The 22,880-nt window shown below is 30.9% G+C and overlaps 2 protein-coding genes across 5 annotated transcripts; one reads left to right on the top strand and one right to left on the bottom strand.

Annotated features, from left to right (window-relative positions):
• The first annotated feature begins 15,220 nt into the window (after positions 1-15,220).
• Oseg5 (intraflagellar transport protein Oseg5) lies at positions 15,221-20,215 on the top strand. Of its 3 annotated transcripts, none has more exons than XM_035080993.1 (16): positions 15,221-15,472; positions 16,543-16,724; positions 17,051-17,161; positions 17,236-17,414; positions 17,493-17,582; positions 17,711-17,848; positions 17,927-18,051; positions 18,139-18,387; positions 18,466-18,629; positions 18,690-18,887; positions 18,955-19,105; positions 19,174-19,345; positions 19,425-19,547; positions 19,628-19,767; positions 19,847-19,991; positions 20,074-20,215. In XM_035080993.1, the coding sequence occupies exons 1-16, from the start codon at positions 15,381-15,383 to the stop codon at positions 20,137-20,139; spliced, it is 2,325 nt and encodes a 774-aa protein (XP_034936884.1). In that variant the 5' UTR covers positions 15,221-15,380; the 3' UTR covers positions 20,140-20,215. The 3 variants fall into 3 exon arrangements, with proteins under 3 accessions (XP_034936884.1, XP_034936886.1, XP_034936883.1); XM_035080995.1 differs by lacking the exon at positions 15,221-15,472 and adding an exon at positions 16,205-16,360 and having other exon boundaries at positions 16,575-16,724; XM_035080992.1 differs by lacking the exon at positions 15,221-15,472 and adding an exon at positions 16,205-16,360.
• On the bottom strand, positions 20,107-22,852 carry LOC118065607 (bcl-2-related ovarian killer protein homolog B-like). 2 transcript variants are annotated; one of them, XM_035081008.1, is made up of 5 exons: positions 21,795-22,852; positions 21,310-21,544; positions 20,886-21,181; positions 20,361-20,810; positions 20,107-20,270 (listed from the first exon to the last, which is right to left on the bottom strand). In XM_035081008.1, the coding sequence occupies exons 3-5, from the start codon at positions 21,156-21,158 to the stop codon at positions 20,136-20,138; spliced, it is 858 nt and encodes a 285-aa protein (XP_034936899.1). In that variant the 5' UTR covers positions 21,159-21,181; positions 21,310-21,544; positions 21,795-22,852; the 3' UTR covers positions 20,107-20,135. The 2 variants fall into 2 exon arrangements, with proteins under 2 accessions (XP_034936899.1, XP_034936898.1); XM_035081007.1 differs by lacking the exon at positions 21,310-21,544.
• Between the last annotated feature and the right edge of the window lie 28 nt (positions 22,853-22,880).

Below are 22,880 nucleotides of genomic sequence, written 5' to 3'. Positions count from 1 at the left end.
TTACATGTCTTATCGCTAATTTTTTATCTACGCATTTCTTCTCCCTCCTTTCCTCTGTATTTGATAAATAAAAATATTTATGCTGAGACAGATTTTTTTTTGAGTTTTTAACACTCCAATTCAATACAGAATAACTGTGCAATTGAAAATTTAACTCAGCTTAGTAACAAAGTGAAAAATTGTATTGTTTTGAAGCTATTTAAATTAACAAAATATTTTTTGCACGGATATTTGACCGCAGGGATTGTAATGTTCTACACACAAACGTTTTAAAATAAATTTGGAGTAACTACAACTTTAAATTGGCACTCACTGATGGATAAAAAAAATTACTTGGAGGAAAAAATTTTCAAAAAAAGGAAATTCATGGACTTTACTTTAAATAACTTCTACGCAATTAAATATATTAAAATTCTTTAGAATAAAATAAATAATTTTTTATTACTTTTAATAATACTGATTAAAACAATCTTAAGATTTATTGAATTTATTTCTTTTGGAGTAATTTTTACTCCAAAAATTATAAAGTACTCATTAAACAACAAAAAAACATGCATAATAAATGTTTTTCAAAGATGAAAAATAATCTCACGGATAGATCAGTTAATCAAACTACTTTTAATCACTCAAATGTTGAGTTATGAAAAAAGAGATTGATAAATAAATAAAAGAAGATATGGAATAAAACGAATAAAAAGATGATTACGATGATAATAACAGCGTGAACGTGGAGAGACAATGTTGATTGACAGTTTTTAAATGACAAGTCCTCAAGTTCGATTAAAGTTTTTAGCACTCCATAAAAGGAAAAAGAAAGAAACATAGAAGCAGTAGATAAAGAAGAGGCAGTGAACGAGATGATGTAGCGTTGCGTGTGTTGTATACTCGATAATATACAGATATTGATATGTATATGTAGACGGATAACGCGAGCCGCGACCACTAAGGCAGCCCAACCCTTGTGGACTTTTCCATCGATTACCTATCGCTTGAACGGACTAGGTGCACCCCGAGTACTCTATATAATACTCTATATGTCGTTCGTAATTCTTCCGTAAATATTTTCAGGTTAATTAGAGCGATTGCAACGCTCTTGTAATCTTACCGTTCACTTTGTAGTATAAAAATATATATTGAGTCTTTCACTGTATAGCAATGTGGAAAAAAATAAAACTTTTTTGCTTTTTAACTTAATAGTATAGATGGTGGAGATATATATTTTTCAGTGGTCACATATTTTACAGTAACCATGAAGAAATGTAACTAGAAAGATTGAGACTTTGAAGCTTTTTCCCTGAAGTAGCTAAGAACCAAGGTGTTACATTACGACTCCCTGTCGACCGACCAATTCTACTTATCGAACTACAGACCTATCGAGTGCATCTTTTTCCTTATGAAGCCAAAGCTGTGCTTTTACATCGTAAATGTGTCATGCATTGAACCAAATAAATCAAAATCATTTGCCAGACTATTTCATAGTGTGGGTTTCGCTAAAGACCAAAGGACGCCGTGTTAAATAACAAAATGTACAAATCAATATATTAGTATTGGATACATGCAAGTGCATTTATTGTGAGAATAAAAAAGTCTGTAGCATAACGCTGATGTGTAAAATATAGGCTGCAGACACAGTAGAGTCAATGTAAGCCGATTATCTACCTAAATACGAAGCCAGAACGATGCTGCAGCTTAAATTGATGTAACTTTATTTTACTTTCATATTTTTTTGTTTATGATGTCTTATCCAAATAAAAATGTATTAACATACAAAAATGCATATCTGAAAGGTTGAAATAAAACGAAAAGACTAATGAAATAAAAAGATTGATAAGATGATGAAGATGAGAAGGTTCCATTTTTCTGTGGGCGGGATTTTGAAACCTGTTTGAGCACTTTGAAATCGCTAGAGAAATGGAAGAGTAGAAGCCGAAGGCAGTTGACGGTTGGATGGCCATAGATGCCAAAGAGAGAAGTGTATAAAGAAGAGAAAAAAAATTTTAAAAAAGGATACAAAAGGTATAGCCACCTCTGACGAGGATAAACCGACAGGACAACGAACATAAAGAAAGAAGATTGACAAAAAGTCGTTGGACTTTTTCTTTCTTTTTTTACTTCTCTCATGCGGACAATCACCTATTGGCCAATCCGATCGACAATTTCGTGAATCATCCGAGCTTTCGTTCTTTTTTAATCGCTTTTTCTTTTACTTTCGACCATTTCCTTCCTCACTTCTTTCATCACACAATCGAGATCCTAGCTCGGTACATTGTAACGAGAAAAGAGTCGTAGCAGAGTTAGAAGTATAAAAAGAAAAGAAACACTAGAGAAACGACGACGTAAAACGGCTTTTATACGATTTACTCGTCAAGTCTACAGGGTAACGCTTCACACTTTGACAACACACATTTCTGCTACTGCTGCTAAAAAGAATTCAATGTGTTTCTTTCTTTGTATATATGCTAAGTTAAAATATTGTGCATTACAATAATATGTGATAAAGATTCTATTAAAATAAAACTATCAACGTATTTCAATTTAATAACTAGTGTTTAAATAATTATATATTAGAAAACATACATAGTTTTAATGTGGAATAAAAACTCTTTTCTCAAGCTGTCAATGTTAACAATTCTTGATTCAACAGTAAATCTATTTCATAAGATGTTATATAACTTACTTATAAGTATACAGTTATAATTATATTTTATTTTAATAATTTCTCTGCTGATTACTACTTTTTTTTTTTAGTAAATTAGTTATTTATATGAATAATAAAAATAAAATTTTAGTATAAAATAAAACGTTAATATTTGAAGTGGAAAGTAAAAAATAAATGACAAGTTGGAGTTCCAATTTAACTCAATGAATAATAAATCAAATAATTCATACAAATAATATATTCGTACCCCTCTTTAACGTAACGATGAAAAGGAGCATATTTGTAACTCGAAATTATATAATTTATTATTTATAAACTTAAACCGAGATCTTAATGTGAAATCTGGAATTTTTTAAACATAAACCACCGATTTGAAATAATTATATCCTACAATTTGTTTATCTAATTATAGCTCTTCTCTTGATGATTTACTCCATAATTAATTTATCTATACATTATTTATGTCTATTATACATAAGAGAATATAAGTAATTTATTCTTCATGTATATAGAGTAAAGGTTTCATAGAATATTTTTATCTTTTTCTTCCTTTTCTTTTCGCTTTATTTTTTTAATACTCAAGCTTATTTTCCCAAGCCACAGAGGCTCTTTTCGCTTGCTTTACACACGATAGCACGGTGCACCAGCTGCAAGGTACGACGTTCCAGGTGATTGAAACACGATGGTAGAGTTTGGAAGATTCCGAGTTACTTCGAGACCGAAAGCCTTAGAAGATCGATTGGCTGTCATCTTTAGTCGTACAAAAAGACAGAAAATAAAGCATTAAGATAATTTTATTTGCGTTTTATATACATGTATATATTTTAAATAGGCTTTAACCGAGTCTGCTTGAAGGAGTGATGAAAATTTAAAAAAATGATTATATTGCTCAGATGTATAGTCATTGTAAAGAAGGTATATAATGTAGAATAAGGGTGTAAGAGCAAACGTGTTATAAGAGGTACGTACGTTCACAAAGCGATGCAACACCTGTCGTTACCCAGGAGCAAACTCGCCCGTGACTAATCCGCGCTCGTTTATACCAATTCTGCGATACTTTGGCCTACCTGTGCTCAATGCACATCCATCAATGTATTTGCAATCGGTATGATCGACATAGTTGATGCTTCATAGTTATCATAGACCAGTATAATTTTACAGGTAAATCGATAACGCGTGTCACGCGTGAACGACCTACTAACGATCAACATACGCGTTCATAGTTGCATTCAATTCAACCAGTTATATTACATTTTACTAATGATTCTAACCATTTTAGTGCTCAGTATCTACATTTTTCTTTCCATCCTTCAATAAATGTTTCAATTAAATTAATCAATTTCATTTAACTAATGTCAATTTAATTGTTCCAAAAATGGCTAAAAAGTTGGTTGGATGTTTTTTTTTTTTATCATATTTAAAAGTGATATTAAACGACAGTTTTTTATTTCATTTGTCACGATAAAATAAATTTTACGACGGGTGTATGATAAAGTGAAAATAAAAGAGAAAAGTTTGTAAAATTTAAATGCAGATGAAAGTTCAAGGTAATTGATAATTTTTTGCTGCAATGTAAAAGCGCAAGTTATTGATACAGACAAAACTTTTAAAACATGAAGCTTTTATATGATTGCCAGAATCCTACCCTAAATAGTTTGGTGAGGCTCGTCGAGAATGACGGGCATGAATTCGTGTTTCCGCGTCAATACTTTCTCCGGCCTCGTCCGGCCCCTAACCTTCCCCACTTGAAAGCGACGTGCGGTGCGGTCCACGTAACAATAATTGGCCAGGGAGTGCAGTACAGGCGAACTAAGAAATATTTCTCAGACAATTTTAACGTTCTTATTATTCAATTATACTAATCTATATATACCAATAAATCGACTCAAAAATTGTATCATAAAAATTCATTCAATTATTGACAACTTTATGGGATATTTAACAAACTTCCTAACTATTAAGTTGACCTTAAAGAAATCTTCATATTCATTTTAGAGTTTAGTTTACGTGCAGACATTTATGTGTTAAATTTACGAATACACAATAAACGTCAACAACTACATGCACTATTATGCTTACCAGGTTTTTTTTTCTTAAGAAAAAAAATTATTATTGTTACACTTTCTCACATTTAATAATTTTTATTGCATTTATTACTATTCTTATGTTATACGACTTTGTATTATATATTATATAAATAAGAAATTTTCCCTATCGATAAAAACAGCATGCAAGAGAAGTTTAAATTCATTATGTTGATTGAAATAAAAGAAAATAGTCAACAATAATCCGGTAGTTTTAACGAGCAATTATTTTTCCATGATATTTCAGCCTTCCAAACAAGTTTCTGTGATTTAAAATTTATTTAAACAAAAAATAAAAAAAAAACATTTGAAAAAATAGAAGCGAAAGGTGTATGAATGACCGAAAAACTGTTGACCGTGACACGTATTTCAAACGATAGGTTGACTGGACGAATTTGTTTTTACTCATTGTGTGGTCTGGGTTATATCGTACGAGCACGTGGTTGACTATATGCACTTTCGGCTCATGCCCGAGTGTGATACGCTAAGGTCATTGACGTGGTACACTTTTATTGTTAAATATAGCTGACGCGCTTTGCAAGCTGCTTTTGCGAGTATTTAACACGCCTCTAAAATCTCTTCTTTTATTATGCTGATTTTTTTATTTCTAAACATTTATTTTTCATAAGCATTTTCTCTCTAATTATTTTCTCATTATTTTGGCTCCTCAGTGTCATATCATAACCACGATGAAACTGCTTTTTACAGGAAGATAAATTTAAAGAAAGTAAAATTGAAAATACGCAAGTTTTATATTACAACCACAAAGTCACTTATATTCGGTGACTGACCTGCACCTCTTGTGTCTCAACGACTTCCAGCCAACCCAAACATTAATGTACCTACTGTCTGGCCTGAAAATATCGTGTTTGTAGCGTGACACATACGGGACCCACGACCCTCCTCAATAAATGTAATGTTAAAATGCCAAATCAAAAATCACTAACAAAAAATTTCATAACAACAACTAATAATTTTTTAAAAAATCTTCACATGTAATTGACATTACTTTGAATGAGTTTTAACTCTTAAACATATGGAAAAACTATTTCATTATTTTTATCTTCATTTTAATGGCAATTGCAAGCTACACTGATGTTCCAAAGCGATTAAACAATTTATGGTACACGACATTATTTATTTATTCTTTTTATTAAAAAATTATTAAATATTTAAATACAAAATATTAAGTCATTTAGAGCAATTAATTTCATATTTAATTAATACAAAGGAAAATTTTAATATTAAAATGAATTCGTTTGATAAGTAAATTTGGTAAATTTTCAACAAACAAAAAAAAATAGTAATAAAGGAATATTATCGTCAACAAAAAGCGTTCTAGATTTCGTAGTAATTTTGATGAGGCAAAAGGAATAGAAAAAGAGTAGAATGGAATGACGACAAGTGAGAGGTGGTGGAACGGATGGCCTGAATGTTTAGCGTTCATTCATAGAAGTCTAAACTTGTGATTTGGCAGAAAGACTATAATGGAATGAAATAAAAGAGAGTCTTATGTGGTTCGCGGTTGCATCAAGTGTACCTAGGTTAAATATTATGCATTATGGATATTTTCCGGTCTGTTTGGTGGGTCTTAAAGCTCAACCGGTATAACCCGGCATGTTACACGCGTACCGGGTGACTTGGAAGAAGGGATGCGATGGCAAAATGGAATTATTATAATCATCAGGGCAAAATATATAGGTGGCCGGGTACCGAGTGAAGCTGCAGAAAAATAAAGAGCGGGTGAACGAGATGAAGCGCGTCTCTTTCGCTTGAATGTATTTACCTCTAAAGCAAGCGGTGTATAGTCATATATGTATTGCTTTATACCTTTAATATATTGCATGCTAGATAAAATTTTATGTCACGTATATATAACAAAAATAGCACGAAAACGATATATATTGAAGTAAATACATTTTTTTTCACGCGCCTCATCAAAGGAAAACCTCTTACCCTTTAGAATGTTATATACATATACAATATAGAGTGTACAGGGGTAGGGTAGAAAATGCGATGCATTAAAGAAGTTTATTAATAAATTTTTTCACTTGCATCATGCATAAATTGTGGTTGGTCTGAGTTATGAGTGTTAAAAAAACCACGTTGAAGAGAGACACGAAAGAGTGCAGTAGTAGTTGGTTATTCACAGGCCGGCGAGTCCGGTAACTGCTTTTACCGGGTTTCCGGGGTGCGTGAGTCTGCCACTTATGAAACCGGCGCGCCTAGCCGGCCGCAAAGCCTTTTCTACGCGTATTGCAAGTATTTTCAGTCAACTAATCTTTGTTTTTTTTTTTTTTTTTTAAAAATTTAGGTTGCGTTAAATTGTCGAGGTCTTTTGCATTCGCCTGCAACGCGGTCTGATTCGACTCTCGTATGGTTGAGAATTTGAAATACATAAATGTAAATACCTCGATATACTTGGTGCATCTACATAACCATTCATTATTATCATTTTATTTATTTATAAAATTTTCACATAATAACTAAAATTGTTCCGCATTTGAACACTACGAATCTAAAATTTGAAAGTGTTTTATTTCAATGCACTTAAAGTGTTTTAAAATGACGTCACCCATTTGCACTTCCAAGTGCATTAAAAGTTACTAAAATGTTAATCAAATGGGTGATGTCATATTTAACACATTTAAATGTGTAACAATAGTGCACAATAATTTATTTATGTATTAATAATAATTAATAATTATTTTTTGTTTAATATAAAATAGTGTCCTGATTGGATATGTGTATATTTGTAAAGATTATTTAATTAGAAATATTTTATATTGTAATGTAATTCAAGATAGCATCAGATTATCTAATGGATAACCAAAAGATTTTAGTGTTTTGTGGGTTATACGATTTGAAGAAAAGCCACAATAAATATGAACTTTTAAAACTTATTAAAAACACTTGTTTTAAATATTAAAATAATAAAAAAAAAAAGATTTTCCGATATAAGATAAGATAAAGATAACTATTGCAATCTAGTATCATTAAATTTTCATGCGTAGCAGCCACAAACCGTGCGCTATTTATTCATCCCTTCACCTAGAGTTTCCCTCTTTCTTTTTCTGTTTGGTCTCTCTGTTGCTCTCGTTCATTACCAAGTATTCGTCTTGAACCCCTCTTTCTGTACATACATGTAAACCCCATAATTAGTATATGTATTTATACGCAATAGTGAGGACGAAGAGTAGTTTTGAAAGTTTAAGACTTTACATTCATCCCCTTCTATCGTATCTATATATAGATTAATATAATTTAGCGATGATAATTGCTCACAATTACAGCTTACTAAAGGGTCAAAGACCGATGTCCTTGATTTATATTTTATGATGTTTTTTTTTTTTTATTTCATGTTTCACTATTTTGATAAATTACAAATTCTTCAACTTAGTGATAATTTCATCACAGATAAAAACTGGAAGATTTTTCCATTTAAAAAACAGCGAAATAGTTTTTCTAAAGTTACATTTCATTGAAGAAATGCACAAAAACCTTTATTCTGTTCGAGATAGAAGGAATTTTTCTAGTCTAAATTCACAAGTAATTTTAATTCTTCAAAAGGATGAAAAAGGAAAGATATGTAACACAAGCACAGTAGCAATTCTTGTTGATACTTTTTTCAGTATATAAAAGATGATAGAAATTTTCGAATCATATGCATTTACAAACATTTTCTTTGTGTATTACTACCCTCATAATGGTTTACCAAGCACCAACGATCTCTTGGAATAAACCCCAACGGGATCCTCAGAAATCAGAACGCAGAAAGTATACACCATGCGATCAAATAAAAGCTTGTATATTTTCCCTCGATATTGAACCCTAAGCTGAATCTAACCTGTCTCAATACTGTACGCCTATCAGCATCACCAAGAGACAGGAGCTTGGGAGAGAAAGTATAGACGAATGTATACAGAATGAGCAAACGAGGAGAGAATGAAAAAGAAGTGAGAAAGGAAAGGTAAGAGCGTGAGACGAGGTAGGGGGAAGCCACCCCAACTGAGGTCGTTGACCCTACACACATCCGCCAGTCCGGCCTGAACCCACCCTTCAGGGCCGACGGTGCTCGGTGCCGTCTCACGGAAAAGTATTGCGTCCCGCTATCAACTTTTTTACTCTTTCCATCTACTCAGAGCCAAGCAAAGTTGCTTCGTGCTCTGGGGTATCAATGAAAATATTGAGAAATATGTTTTTTAAGGAGATTTAAGTTTACAGATAGTTACTTAGTGTAACAGAAGCACGAGCTTCGTTATTGGTTCCACTGCCTTCGATATATATTTATATATATATAAGAAATAAAGCAGAAAAAAACTGCAGATTAGTTTCACTTCGAGTTTTCTCGACCCTTTTATAACATGCAGTTCTACTCCTCATCCCCTCAAACTTATGCCTGGTTTGACATTCATCCACGCGCATCTCTCTCAGACTCAACTTCCGGGTTCTTTGCACTTTCTCGCGCATCAATTCAACGTACTTTTTCTTCTTATTGTGGATTTAATTTATAAAAATACACCAACTTTCTCGTTAGATTCATGAAGTTGATGACGTGACCCACCCTAAATTTGCATGTTTCAAAAGTCTAAAAGAGACTACGTAGGCATTAAAAAAGGCGGATTAGACAGGCAAAACAAGTTCCCCTTCACATATACGTACATATATAAACATATATATATACACGTATATAGATATATACTCTTTTAAAACTTTCAGAATAGTTAGTGCAGACTGACCTACCCCACGTCACTGCGTGATTAATGTACAAGAGTAAGTCGTGCGCCCTTCTCGGGATACTGACAAGGGGATCCATTTTTCCCCCAACATGTGGTCGCACAAAATAAAAGTACCCATAAACGGAATGTGCGATTAAAAACTTATTGTAAAAAAAATTTACGGTAAACTCAACAATTTTCTTTGTTCTTTTTACTAAGGGAAATTATCTATTGGTTGAGTTTTTACATACATTAACTACTTATATTTAATATTTACAGATAATGAATCATTGACAGATGTTTCTGAATTCTTTTTTCCGTTCAAGTATTGTCCGAAACAATTATCTTAATTCAATTTTTTTTTTATTACTGATTTCCAAGTATGGTCAAATGGTGAAATTTCAGATCACAACCAGTGATACAATTCATTTAAACCTTTGTCAAGCTTTTTATACATAAATATATAAACAAAAAATATTTAAAATTTAAAATTTCATAACAAATATTTTCTATTAATTTTTCCATATTTAAATAGTTTAATAAATTTAAAACAAAATGAATGTTTGATCAGGAAAGGCAAATAGTTATCTAAAAAAACTACTTAAAATTCTTTGAATTTATTTCGACAGGTGTTTTGGATGGATTAAAAATATTCAAAAAAAAAATTTCAACTCCATCTGATCTGAAACTTAACTTCTAAACAATTATCCAAACTACATTCAATAGTTTGATTGCTCTAAATAGAGTTGTTATTTGACTTTCATGACTACTAACAGTGTGATTTAATTAGTTTTTATCTATTATTATACGATCAGTTAAAAAAAAATAATCATGAATAAAAAAGTGATATTACTTTTTATGTATTCTAAACCTTTCGCAAAAGTTGGATTTTTATCACAAATAAGCCAATGGTATTATCAAAGCTCTTCAAACATAATTAAGACTATGTTTTCAACTAACAAGTACATTCATATCTATTTACCTTTAAACCTTAAAGTTAAAAAAATATTTTGAAAAATTTTGTTGACCTGCCACGAAGGTAACCAAGAAGGTAATTATTATTTTTATTGAAAAAAAATTAATTTCAAAAATAAGTAAAGATGTTCTGTTTATTCAAAAAACGGAAGCTTATTAAAATTTCAGAATTGAAGATGAATAATTTGGTAAAGTAAAGGTCTATTCAAATATGGAAATGGAAAGATTAGCATGATCAAAGAACCATCAGAAGATAATGTAAAGAAAATTTTTTAACATCTTATATGAAGTATATACGATCATTGCTATGTTTCTCGTCCCTAACCCGTTGCACCTTAGAAAATCGTTTTCTATTCCGGTTACGAGAACGTAATATCCACTTTCCGGCAGTTATACTAGGCCCGGAGCCGCCCAGTATGCAAGTAAAACGTAGCGTAAATCCAACTATGCCAATGGGGTTAACTTCCTTTACATACAAACCACTATATCTTTTATCATCTTTTCTTTGTGTTTTCCTGTGAGCTTTTTCTTTTTTTTTCTTTCTTATGAAAGACTTCTCAACTCGTCTAATGCAACAGATATCAGCTGAATGCATCATCTTATGAATAAAATATCTGTTTAATTACCGCAATATCTAAAATTCGAGTTATATAAACTTAGGAGGAAAAAAACATTACTGACACCATCTTATTAAAATTGTTTCCTCGAAGCCAATCTTCATAAACTGTTGTGTTCGCACGCTTATTCCTTATGCATGATATAGAACTATTTATGTTCCACGAGCCTAATTTCTTACCCGGAAATGTAAAATTTGAAATAAAGAGAGATACTTTAAGAAAGAGAAAAATTACTAAACATTGATATAATTAATATCAACATGTATAACTTTGCATCTGATAATTGATAATAATTATTTCATAACTTTGTATACAAATGGCTGTACATAAGCAAGTGTAATTGTCAGTATGAGTAAGAATGTGCGAAAAAAACTAAAAAATGTAAGAATTGAATATGCATCAATTTCGATGTTGCAAGAAATTTGTTACTCAAGAAGAGAGGTATAGTACTTGTAGATTCTTACGTTTTGAGTCAAAAAGGGAATAAATGTGTGGACAAATGTAAAAAGGTATCAAAAATGCGTAAGAAATGCGAAAAAGTAATGTGTAAAAAAGATGGAAAAGACAAGTTTGAAAGGAAAAGGTGATGATGAAAAAGAAGGAAGGAAGAAATGAAGAAGAAAAAGAAGGGTGGGAGTATACACACTTAGAGACAAGAGGATGGCGGTGGGTTAAAGGTAGCGGGCCAGAGCCTCACTTTATTTTTATGCAGTTATTGATCTTCGTGGAAGCCGCTCGCCGGTCTCCCGTTACCCTTCTTCGTTGCTTGTTTCTTTCTCTTTCTCTTTTCACCCTTGATTTTCTTTCTCACTTAGTATCAACGTTCCATACACATCCATCGTCTCTCTCTTGCTTACGTTGGCTCACTTTTCTGTCGCTTCGCGCATTCTTTTCCTTCTTGCTCGCGCGTCAACCACGCCGACTCACCCCACAACGGTTCGGGGTGGCGGGTAACTAGCTTATCAAAAAATGGGCGTTGCCGCCTCTTCTACGGCATCTTCTATTATGATCCATACACCTGTATACCTTTCTCTCTTCTCACTGTTTCCGTAGATCCGGCAATCCGTAAACCGGTACTCAGGGGGTGGCCAGGTATGTTGGAAAAGCGTGTTCCGTGGTGAGGATAGAAGCGAAATAAGATATCGAAGCGGGTGGGATAACACGATATGGAGGGTATAGTAAGGACGCGCACAACTCCCAGAACTCATCGCGAGACCCATCCCAGGTTGCTTTAAAAGACCCCTACCATTTCCTTCCAGGGTGTGTCCCATGCTTCTTCGATTTAGGGTAGGTTCGGGAACACCTCCTCGGCCAACGACGACGAAAGCTCACTAATACCATCACAACTACAACCAATTTCTTGATGCACAGGTGCATAAACGTCGACGCGCACGCACACCTCCAACCACCCCCTCAAGGTTTTGCAAACACACGCACACTCTAGCATCTCACGTTTCTTCTCGTCGAAATATATACATACGTATATAAACCCACGATCGATGCCTTGACGGTCCTTAATTATAGCGCGAGAGGTGCTTCGTGTTTTTCACGACAAACTTTTTTTACCTTTTTTATTTTCATACTCCCTTCATTTGACATCTCTTTACTTTCGTATTTTTTCCTCCCTCTTTTTAGCATATCCTTGCTATTTCCTTCCTAAGATTTTCAGTAATTTTCATCAATTTTTAACTACACAGAAACCCAATCGTCGTCTCGACAAGTCGAATTTATGTCAGAATAAGTGGAAATATCGAAAATATGTAAGTGCATGTGCAAAGCTAAAATAACGAGAGAAAGTACGTCTAACTAAGATGAACACAAATGAAAAGTTAGAGCGAGTAAAAAGCCAATAGCAGGGGCGAGAGGGGGAGTAAAGGGATGACCGTGCCCTCGGCCGCGTAGCAACAGGCATCTGTTGCGATATAGAAGACGTGATAGATATCTACCCGCGCCATCTACTTACATACGTACGCTTGTATGTGCTTATAACTGTTTGAATGTTCACACCAAGCTACTCCTTTACACTACTGTAACAAACTATAACATATGCTTTACTATATAACATGTATATACATATAAAATATATATATTTATTCTAGTACACTGTTTTGTATATACAGAAAACATACCAAGATCGAACAGGAGAACATCAAAGTATCAAAAGTAGAGTGTACAATATAGTATACATACATGGAATAATCTTTCAATAGTCAAATAATCACAGTATACTCCAAAAAAAAAGTATCACATGAATCTATGCTTTTTAACTCAGCTTAAATCTAATTTAATTCGTTTAATGCTAACTTGACAGATGTATGTATTTTTAACCAGCTCTTTTAGGGCTTAAGATGTCATTACATAATAAAAAAATACTTTTTAAAATAAATAAATTTTAAAAATAATTTCCCATCAAATGTTAAATTTCATTTTTATTTAAAATAAAATTTATTATTTTTCTTCATTTTGGAATATTAAATTCAATTTCAGACTTTGTGAATATTAAAGATTTTATTGAATAAGAAAAACATAAACGATAAATCAAATATTCATTTAAGATTTAAAAAAAAAGTAATACAATTTTAACACTCTAAATTTCCTGCAGAGGAAATGATTTTGTAACAAAATAAATATGACGATGTTATAACCGTAGTTTAATTGAGTTTATGTTTAGACATTTCAAAAATATTTATTTTTAAACATAAAAGTTATCAGCTTTTACATATAAAAATATATATATGCACATTTTATATAGCATTATCTACTGATATAATCAGCATTGTGAGAGACTGAGAAAGTGGGTAAAAACGACATTCACAAACTTTCTACCCCTTGTTGTGTTCAACCCCAAATCCCAAAAATTATGTAACTGGAATTTTGTAAAGCCTTAACATATTTTTACAATCACTTTATATCTAATGTTTTTTTTTTTCAATCATCTAATCAAATCGTACTCATTTATTGAAGTCAATTTGTATTACGCAATAGATAATCAATGTAAATATGATTTATTAGTTGTGATAATGTTTATAAATAAAGTATGAATTTTAAAGGAATATTTTAAAAGCTATATTATGTATATCGAAACATATATACATATATTAAAAAAGAGAAAGAAAATAGACCAGCATTAACCGAGGTGATTTGTATAGATGTGTAATAATTCGAGGGTAATTAGTAGCTGTGTTGAGTAATCGGACTCTGAAGTTGAGAGTGTGAATAATTAAGTTTCAATTGAAACTAAGGTAGGGTTAAATGCACTACGTACCGAATTCTCCCTCGAGTAAAGGTTTAATAAGGGTGAAATGTCTGCAATGAGGATAAACGTAACAGTAGTGTGTACACACGCATATAGCAGTCAAGTTGATCGATATTTGCAATGAATAAAAGATCGAGGCATTGGTAATAGATGATATCAACTAATGAAGATTATCCATAATAGTTACATCAACTGATGATAATATCTATTAACCAATTATTTTAGAAAATAAAAATAATTCTTAAAGTTATATTATTTATTTATCTATTTATTATGAGGGTGAACTCAATATGTTAAAAACTAAAAGTCATTAAAGATGTTGCTATTCAATATGTTGATTATAAATTGTAAAATAAAATTTGATCGAGCCGCAAACCAATGCAATTCGCCTGTCGCTTCACCTAAAAGCGCAACGAGATAGACAGTACATACATGCCCGACAGGCAAGCCGCGTTATCATAACCCAGTGACGCCAAATATTGATTTTGACACGAACACTAGCAGAGTTGATATTCATGTAACTGGTATGTTATATTCGCTTGAATGATTTGAATCTTCGCTGTTAAAATTTCAATAAACATTAATATTTAAATGCAAAAATAACAAAACTTGGAGATTAGAAATAAAGTTCGATCAAATGAAATTCTAGCAAATAAAGTTTCACACTTTATGACATTGATTTCATTCAATATTTAATTTAAAAAAAAAAAAAATAATCATCAGTAAATGTAATAAGTATTATAATTAATACAACTATTCATGAATATTTCATCTCCGTTGAGTTATTACAGTAAAATGTGAGCATGACTTTAGAAGAGGTAAGGAATCAAATTGTTCGATAAATTGTAACTACTTTTCAACATTAACTGTCTTTGTACATCGAAAAGTGGATAAAGTGGATATTTCTGGACATGTCCTTGGTTGTAACGAACGACCAAAGGCGCGCCCTCAGTGCATTATTGGATACGGTGGGGAAAGACGTGTAGATTGGAAGAACGCGTGGACTTGGCGACGTCGCCAGAGCAAAAGAGAAAGAGAACGAAGAGCTTTACGTAGGATAATGCCCGAGGAATGCGCATTTCCTGCGGACCGAATCAATTGTGTATGTGTGTATGCCAAGTTACCTCACGAGGGCCTTTTCCAGGCCAATGTTTTCGCAATTGGTTAGTATCATTGCATGTGCAGCTCAGTGTAAAAGGAGGTCATGGTACAACCTAATAATAATCATAATCATAATCATAATCACAATATTAACAATAACAAAAATAATTATTGTTATTATACTGACAATTGTAATTTTGTAATGTACTAACTAAATTACTCATTTATATAGAAAATCATTAAAGTACTCTGCTTGTATTAAATACATTGTTAACTAACTCTATTATTATACTTTCTGAGAAAATTACATATCTTTAATTAATAAAAAAATTTTTATAATCTTTATTACCTTTTGATAGTAGATTACCGACTGTAAGTTTACAATTGCTAATAATAAATTCTCTTTTGTCAACTGTTGCAAAGAAGTATTTGTTTAAATTTTTTGAAATAAATAAAAAATAATTTTATTCGCCAAATTAGAAATCTATTGTCATAATAATAATAAAGTGAAAAAAATTCTCATTTATTATTTAAAAGCATTGGTTGTTAACCTAAATTCCTATTTCCAATTTTACCTTAAATATCGATTTAATATTTGTTAAATTGCAAAAGTTTATTTATCTAATTTTAATTAATACACAATTGTCATTGTGAAAAATTAAATAGATATCAACTTTTAGTGTCAATATTTTTTATATTTTCTAATCTTTTGTCAGTGTTTTGATTACTGTCTCTATGGAGACAATCGAGAAACCTAACTCCTATTTTACTCATAACATAACATTGTACTTGAACGTTGTAAATGTCATAGAACATCAGGAATATATTATTTGTTAATTGTTTGTTATAAATAAAATGAGATTTAAAGTATCTTTATGGAATAAGAATGGCCATAGTAAGCTTGTTACGGGTATTGCTTGGAATTCAGTCGAAGAAATTTATTCTTGTGGGTGAGTTTTACGTAATTATGAATATACACATACCTGTAATAAAAAAAAATATGTGTTATATACTTTTAACAACAAAACAAAGAAAGAGATTTATTAAGCGAGTAATTGGATAGCTACTCGACGTATTATGTGCAACGTAATTGTTGCTTTTACTTATAAATATTACCTCTTATTCTATACAGGGAAGATCACCTTTTAATATGTTGGCATTTAGATGGTGGATCTGTTCATCCAACAACTGTCACAGAATTCCCTGTTAACTTTTATCCGACTGATATGCAGTGGCATCCTCGCTCCATACAAAACAATGGAACAAGTATAAAGAAACAATCACATGATATTCTTCTAATTACGACCGCTGATGGCAAGTATAATGCTAGAAAGAATTACCTTTTCTATTAAAGTTTCTTATGCAACATATACATCATCCTTTTCTCTTAATATTATATTATAAATAAAAACATTAAATCTCTTCCGAAAATGACGCTCTCATCTAGCGAGAGTTTACTCTAATGACGCTTTCTTCATTTCTACTTCTACTACTTTAATCAAATTTTACTTGCAATATGCGCAAAAAAATTGCGCATAGCAATAAATTATTCAAGTTTAAATTATTATGTCCTGAAAGTTTATTTATAATTTTTTTAATAAAAAGCTTCAATCTAATACCGGAAAAATGTTGAATTACAGGAAAATTCCATTTAATAAATAAAAATGGTCGTATAGAAAAAAGTGTTGATGCCCACAAAGGAGCTGTATTAAGTGGAAAATGGAATTATGATGGTTCAGCATTATTAACTGGTAAGTATAACAATTTATTATTGTACAGCAATTGAATATACTTTGGCATGTATTATAATATTTTTTTCTGGCAGCTGGTGAAGATGGATTTGTCAAAATTTGGTCAAAAAGTGGAATGTTGCGATCGACTGCGGTTCGTGAATCGTTACCAATTTTTGCAATCAGTTGGAGCCCAAATTGTAATACTATTTTATATTCCCAAGGTTCACAGTTATCTCTCCAAGCTCTCAATTTTAATTCAAAACCTCGAAAGGTAATTAAAAGTAAAATTTAAAAAGTATTTTCTTTATACAATAATAATTGATGAATAAAATTCTGTTTTTATATATAGTGGCATGCCCATGAAGGGTTAGTTCTATCTGTATCATGGAATAGAGATAATAATTTAATAATATCAGGTGGTGAAGACTGTCGTTACAAGGTAACATTTTATAAAAAAAAAAAATGATATCATATTAAATTAAGAATTTATACAATAATCATGAATGATTGAAGTAATGATAGAAATGATAGGTTTAATTTAAATTTTTAATGTAAAAAAACTGATAGGTTTGGGATGACAACGGTAATCAATTATTCAGTAGTGCAGCTACTGAATATCCTGTAACGTGTGTTAATTGGTGCCCAAACGGTAAATATTTTGCGGTTGGATCCTACAATACAATTAAATTATGTGATAAAACCGGTGTAAGTAGCAAAAAATTATCTTATAAATGTTTAACAACCAATTATGATATAATATACATAGTTTTATGTTCATTTCAGTGGTCGTATTCATTGGAAAAAGTAAATACCGGTAGTATCTATAGCATCTCTTGGTCTAATGACAGTACTCAAGTTGCTATGGCCTGTGGAAATAGCAGTGTTTTAATAGCTCATGTTATAGACAGGTAATCAAGCAAAATAATCATGAATTATTTTCTGTATAATTCATAAAAATTAAAAAAAAAAAAAAAATACATCAATGATTTTTTTAGGAGGCTCGAGTGGAATAATTATGAAGCTATTTTAATAAAACGAAAAAAAATTCAAATAAAAGACATTATCAATAACTCTCAAGAAATACTTGACATAGCTGATAAAGTTGTTCATTTAGAATTTGCATTTGATCATTTAGTTGTCATTACGACGAACCAATGTCATATTTATTCTTCAACTAATTGGAATACACCGGTCATATTTGATTTAAAAAATTCCTCAATATCTGCTGTCATTCTTGCTGAGAAGTATGACTAATGAATTTATCACTTTTTCTTTTAGTTGAAAACTGTACGTCTAATATTTATTAAATTACAAAATTTCAGACATTTTCTCTTAATCGACTGGAATTCAATGACATTGTATAATTATCAAGGACGTTTGTTAAGTGTACCAAAGTGGAGAGGAATGACACAAGAGCCACTTTATCCTCCCTGTATTGCCCTTTGTTCTGACACCTTGGTTGTGAGAGACCAAACCAACGAAAAATGTACTATTTTATTACATTTTATTTGATAAAATAATTTATTACAATTTTTTTTTCTTACAGTGTTACACATTCTTGAAATTTCCCACAATAAACCAATAACTGAAGCACAACCGCATTCTCATACATGTAACATCAGTGAAGTGGCAATCAATTATGCTGGAGGACCTCATGAACGTCAATTAGCTTTTATAGATATCAATAGAGATTTGTTTTTGATAACTATTAAAGCGAGTGGTTTTGGAAAGCTTTGTAAAATAGGTATTTAATGTTTCTAAATGTTTTAAAGATATTATAATTCCTCATTAACATTACATAAAATTTTTAGCTGCAATGACTCAAAGTATTGCGTGGGCAATAGATTCAAATATTCTAACAGCAGTACTAGATGCTACTCTTACTATCTGGCTTTGTCCAAGTTGCGTTCATTACAGTGATCGAAAAATGATTAGAAAGACCCGCATAGATAAAGAAATCAAGTATGGAAAAAACGTTTAACTACAATTACATTTTAATGAATAAATTAATGATTGATTTTTAAATCTAGCGAGTTTGGTAAACAACCGCATATCGTTAATGTTAAAAATGGTACAGTAACAATACGGCGTGGAGATGGTGCATTAATGTTGATTTCATTTTACACATTTTTCACAACATTGCATCAATATATCATGGATAGTAAATGGCAAGAAGCTCTATCTCTATGTCGTATTGCGCAGGTAAAAATAATGACTGTTACTTTTTTTTGGAAATTTTTTACTAAGTATTGCAATGAATAATTATTAATTTTTTATTCAGAATGAAACTCTTTGGACTTGTATGGCAGTAATGGCAACGGAAAATAAACAATTAAACGCCGCTGAAGAAGCATATGCTGCAATTGCAAGATATGATAAAGTTGATTATATTCAATATATACAAGTGAGCTAGATTTTATTCTTAACTACAAACGCTCGATTGGTAAATAGTATTTTTTCAATGAATTTCCTTTTTTTTTAAAGAAAATCGATAACAAAATTATAAAATTGGCAGAAATGTCTTTACTTTCGGGTGATTTATTAACAGCAGAAGGAATTCTTCTGCAACATGGTTTCATTGATGAAGCAATACAAATGAATCTTCAAATGTATAACTGGAATCGGTACGTAACTCATTAATAATTATTATTTAATTTCAAATATAATTATGATTAATAGAAAAATATAATCAAATTTATCTAGAGCTTTAGAACTCGTCCTAAGACATAAAAAACCGACTGAAAAGATTCTTGAAGCGCGAAAAAAGTACCTGTTACTTTTAAATAAAGAAGAAACAAATGCTAGTTATTTAAATTTAATGAATAAAAACGCTCAATCTGCTCAATCAGTAAGTTGAACATTTTTCATTAGTATTTATTTTTAATTTATTAAAAATCATTAATATAAACAATAATAATTTTTTAATCCAGAATAACGCCATCACAGAACCAGAGATAATAGAAACTAAGAAAGATGACGAAATTATTGACGATTAAAATACTAAAACTCGTATAAGTATTACTAGAGCGCCAATAAAAATTGTAACCAGAACAGTAAGTGATACAATATTTTGTTCCTGCCACATAGAATCATCTTCAATAGACCGACATCTTGTACTTAAAGCAATCTAAAAGTTTTTATGGGTATTTTTAATGAATGAATAATTCAGTTTTATTAAAAAAATATTTTCAATAAAAATTTATTAATTAATACAAACCCATCCACCATTAGCTTGTATCCATGATGCTAAATCTTCTTCGAGAACTTCAGTCATAGCTCTTTGGATAGTTGCAATTAATTCTGGTTTTCCTTGACGGACACAATCAACAGCTATGCCTCCAGCAACGGCATACAGAGCTACTATTTTGCTCCAAGTCATCTCACCAGACCTTAACATTTCACGTGAAACATCCGTGATTGCTTCAGATGTTGCTTGTTCCGTAGAAAAAGAACCACAACCAATTTGACGTGCGATTTTGACAAATAAATTTGGATGCATCTTTTCTAACTCTGCTCCAAGAGCAATTAATACTGGATATACTTCTGCTATCACTGTACTATCAGATGTCATTATACCACTTCTCATTCGTTTTAATCCTAGCTTTTTTTGGAATATTCCAGACCGTTTCAATCGACTTTTGATATACTGACCACATAATGCTGATCCCTATTAAAAAGGACACATCTTTTCGATGAAATAAAGAATTTATAAAACCTAATGATCGAAAATTAATACACCAACCTGCATAACAGCCAGCTCAATAGAAGCAGAAACAGATCTCCAACCTATTGTATGTGATATCTTTTTAGATACAACATCACCAACGTTACTTAATCTTCTTCTTGCTGAGCCAACGACTTGAAAAGGTAATCCATCAGAGGATCCAAATACTGTTAAATTTGTAGGTAAATTCAGAAGTGCTATACTACTCCTTCTATTGGCATGATTCGTATTCATTAATGGAAACTTTTCTTCAATATGTTTATTTACATTTGCACTATTAGTTCCAACCATTATAACTTTATTATTTTGTTCCTCTGTAAATAAATAAAATATTAACACCGAAAAAAAATCTAAATTAAATAGAGCTACTTTCTCAATCAAATTTGTACATTCTTTTTCTTATTAAAAGCCCTACAACATTATAAATATTAAAATACAACACCTGCAATAACATGAATTTTCTACGTAGCAACTGAACACGTATTTCAAACAATACCAATATTCATATCAATCATTGTTATTTCATGAATTTAATTTATGAAACATCATTTGGCCTTCATGAACAATAAAAGAAGCCTCCAATACACAATAAATTGTTTTGTGTCGTATTACAAGACATTGACTTTTTTCTTTACTCGATGACATACTGCAGGTGCTTATCTTCTTAGACTTTTATTCTAGGAGATACAAAGGCCAAAAAAATGATCAATAAATAATAGAATAAAAAAAGATTACATAAATATTTATATTTATATTCATAGTTATTTAATCTCCTTTAATCTACATTGAGTTATGTATTTCCATTTTCAATCTTCTTAATGATCGATCACATTTAAATATATTGCTTTAAATAAATGAAAAAATAATACACAAATATAAGCAGTTGAAGAAAACAAAAGAATGCAAGTTTACATTGTTTTAACATACCCGGCATTGATATCTCTAAAATATGAATGTTATCTTCAACCTTCGGACTCGAACATGATTACCAATTATTTGAAAAACACTCGTTAACACGTGAAATTTCCCATCGTTGTTGGAACAATGTATTTTAAATAAAAAAGTAATAATTTTTAAAAATTCTTTAAATCCAGTATTTAAATAAATATAATATAAAATAAATGGTATATGGAGAAAGATAAGCTAAAGAAATCGTGCAGTGATTACAGCATTTTAAAAAAACGATTAGGTATATAATTAGAATTGTGGATATATGGCACTCGAAAAAAGAGAAATCGCAACTGTACGTTTCGACTTTTAACGCTCAACTGAAGAGAAAAGTTTACCAGTATATAATGATTGTAACATAGCGTATCGAAGTCGTCAGGTATAATAAGTATATACTGATTCGGCCGCTTATATCAGTTATGTATTTGGTAACAGACAAACACACATAACAGCGCAACTAGCTTATTCATGTCACGACTATCATTCACACCATACTAATTCCACTTTGCCTTCATGATTTTGTATTTTATTTTCACGCGTATGTATTTTTTATATAAGTATATATTTTTTATGTGTATATATGTATACTTTCAGTGATATTTTATATATATCTGATTATAAAATTGCTCGATACTATCATTAACTATTTGAATGATATACTTTTATCATCAGATAAACATAAAGATCATATGTATTTAATGCAATAATACTATTTGCATACCACATTAAAACTGGCTATTTCTACTTAATCATTGATCAATTATACACAGATTATTATCGTTGTATTTATATGCTCGAGATCGACTCATTTCTTTACATTAACTTATTAATCATGTTCAATATATCTTTTTTTTCTCTCAAATGATATTTTACAAATAAAGATTTTGACCATAAAGTTATATACTCATACATATATAACGTATTTTTATCTCTTTTTGATATGCAATGATATCGTTAACTATTTATTTAAAAATGTCTTCATGCTAATCATACAATTTTTTATCATTAACATCTATGTCTATATATTAATTTTTCGATTATCATCAATTATAATAATGATGATAA

This window comes from Chelonus insularis, unplaced genomic scaffold (assembly GCF_013357705.1).
Source record: "Chelonus insularis isolate UGA/USDA-ARS -01 unplaced genomic scaffold, ASM1335770v1 contig_317_pilon, whole genome shotgun sequence".
NCBI classification, from domain to species: Eukaryota; Metazoa; Arthropoda; class Insecta; order Hymenoptera; family Braconidae; genus Chelonus; species Chelonus insularis.
Note: the sequence above shows the minus strand (reverse complement) of the source record. Positions and strands in the feature narration are given on the sequence as shown.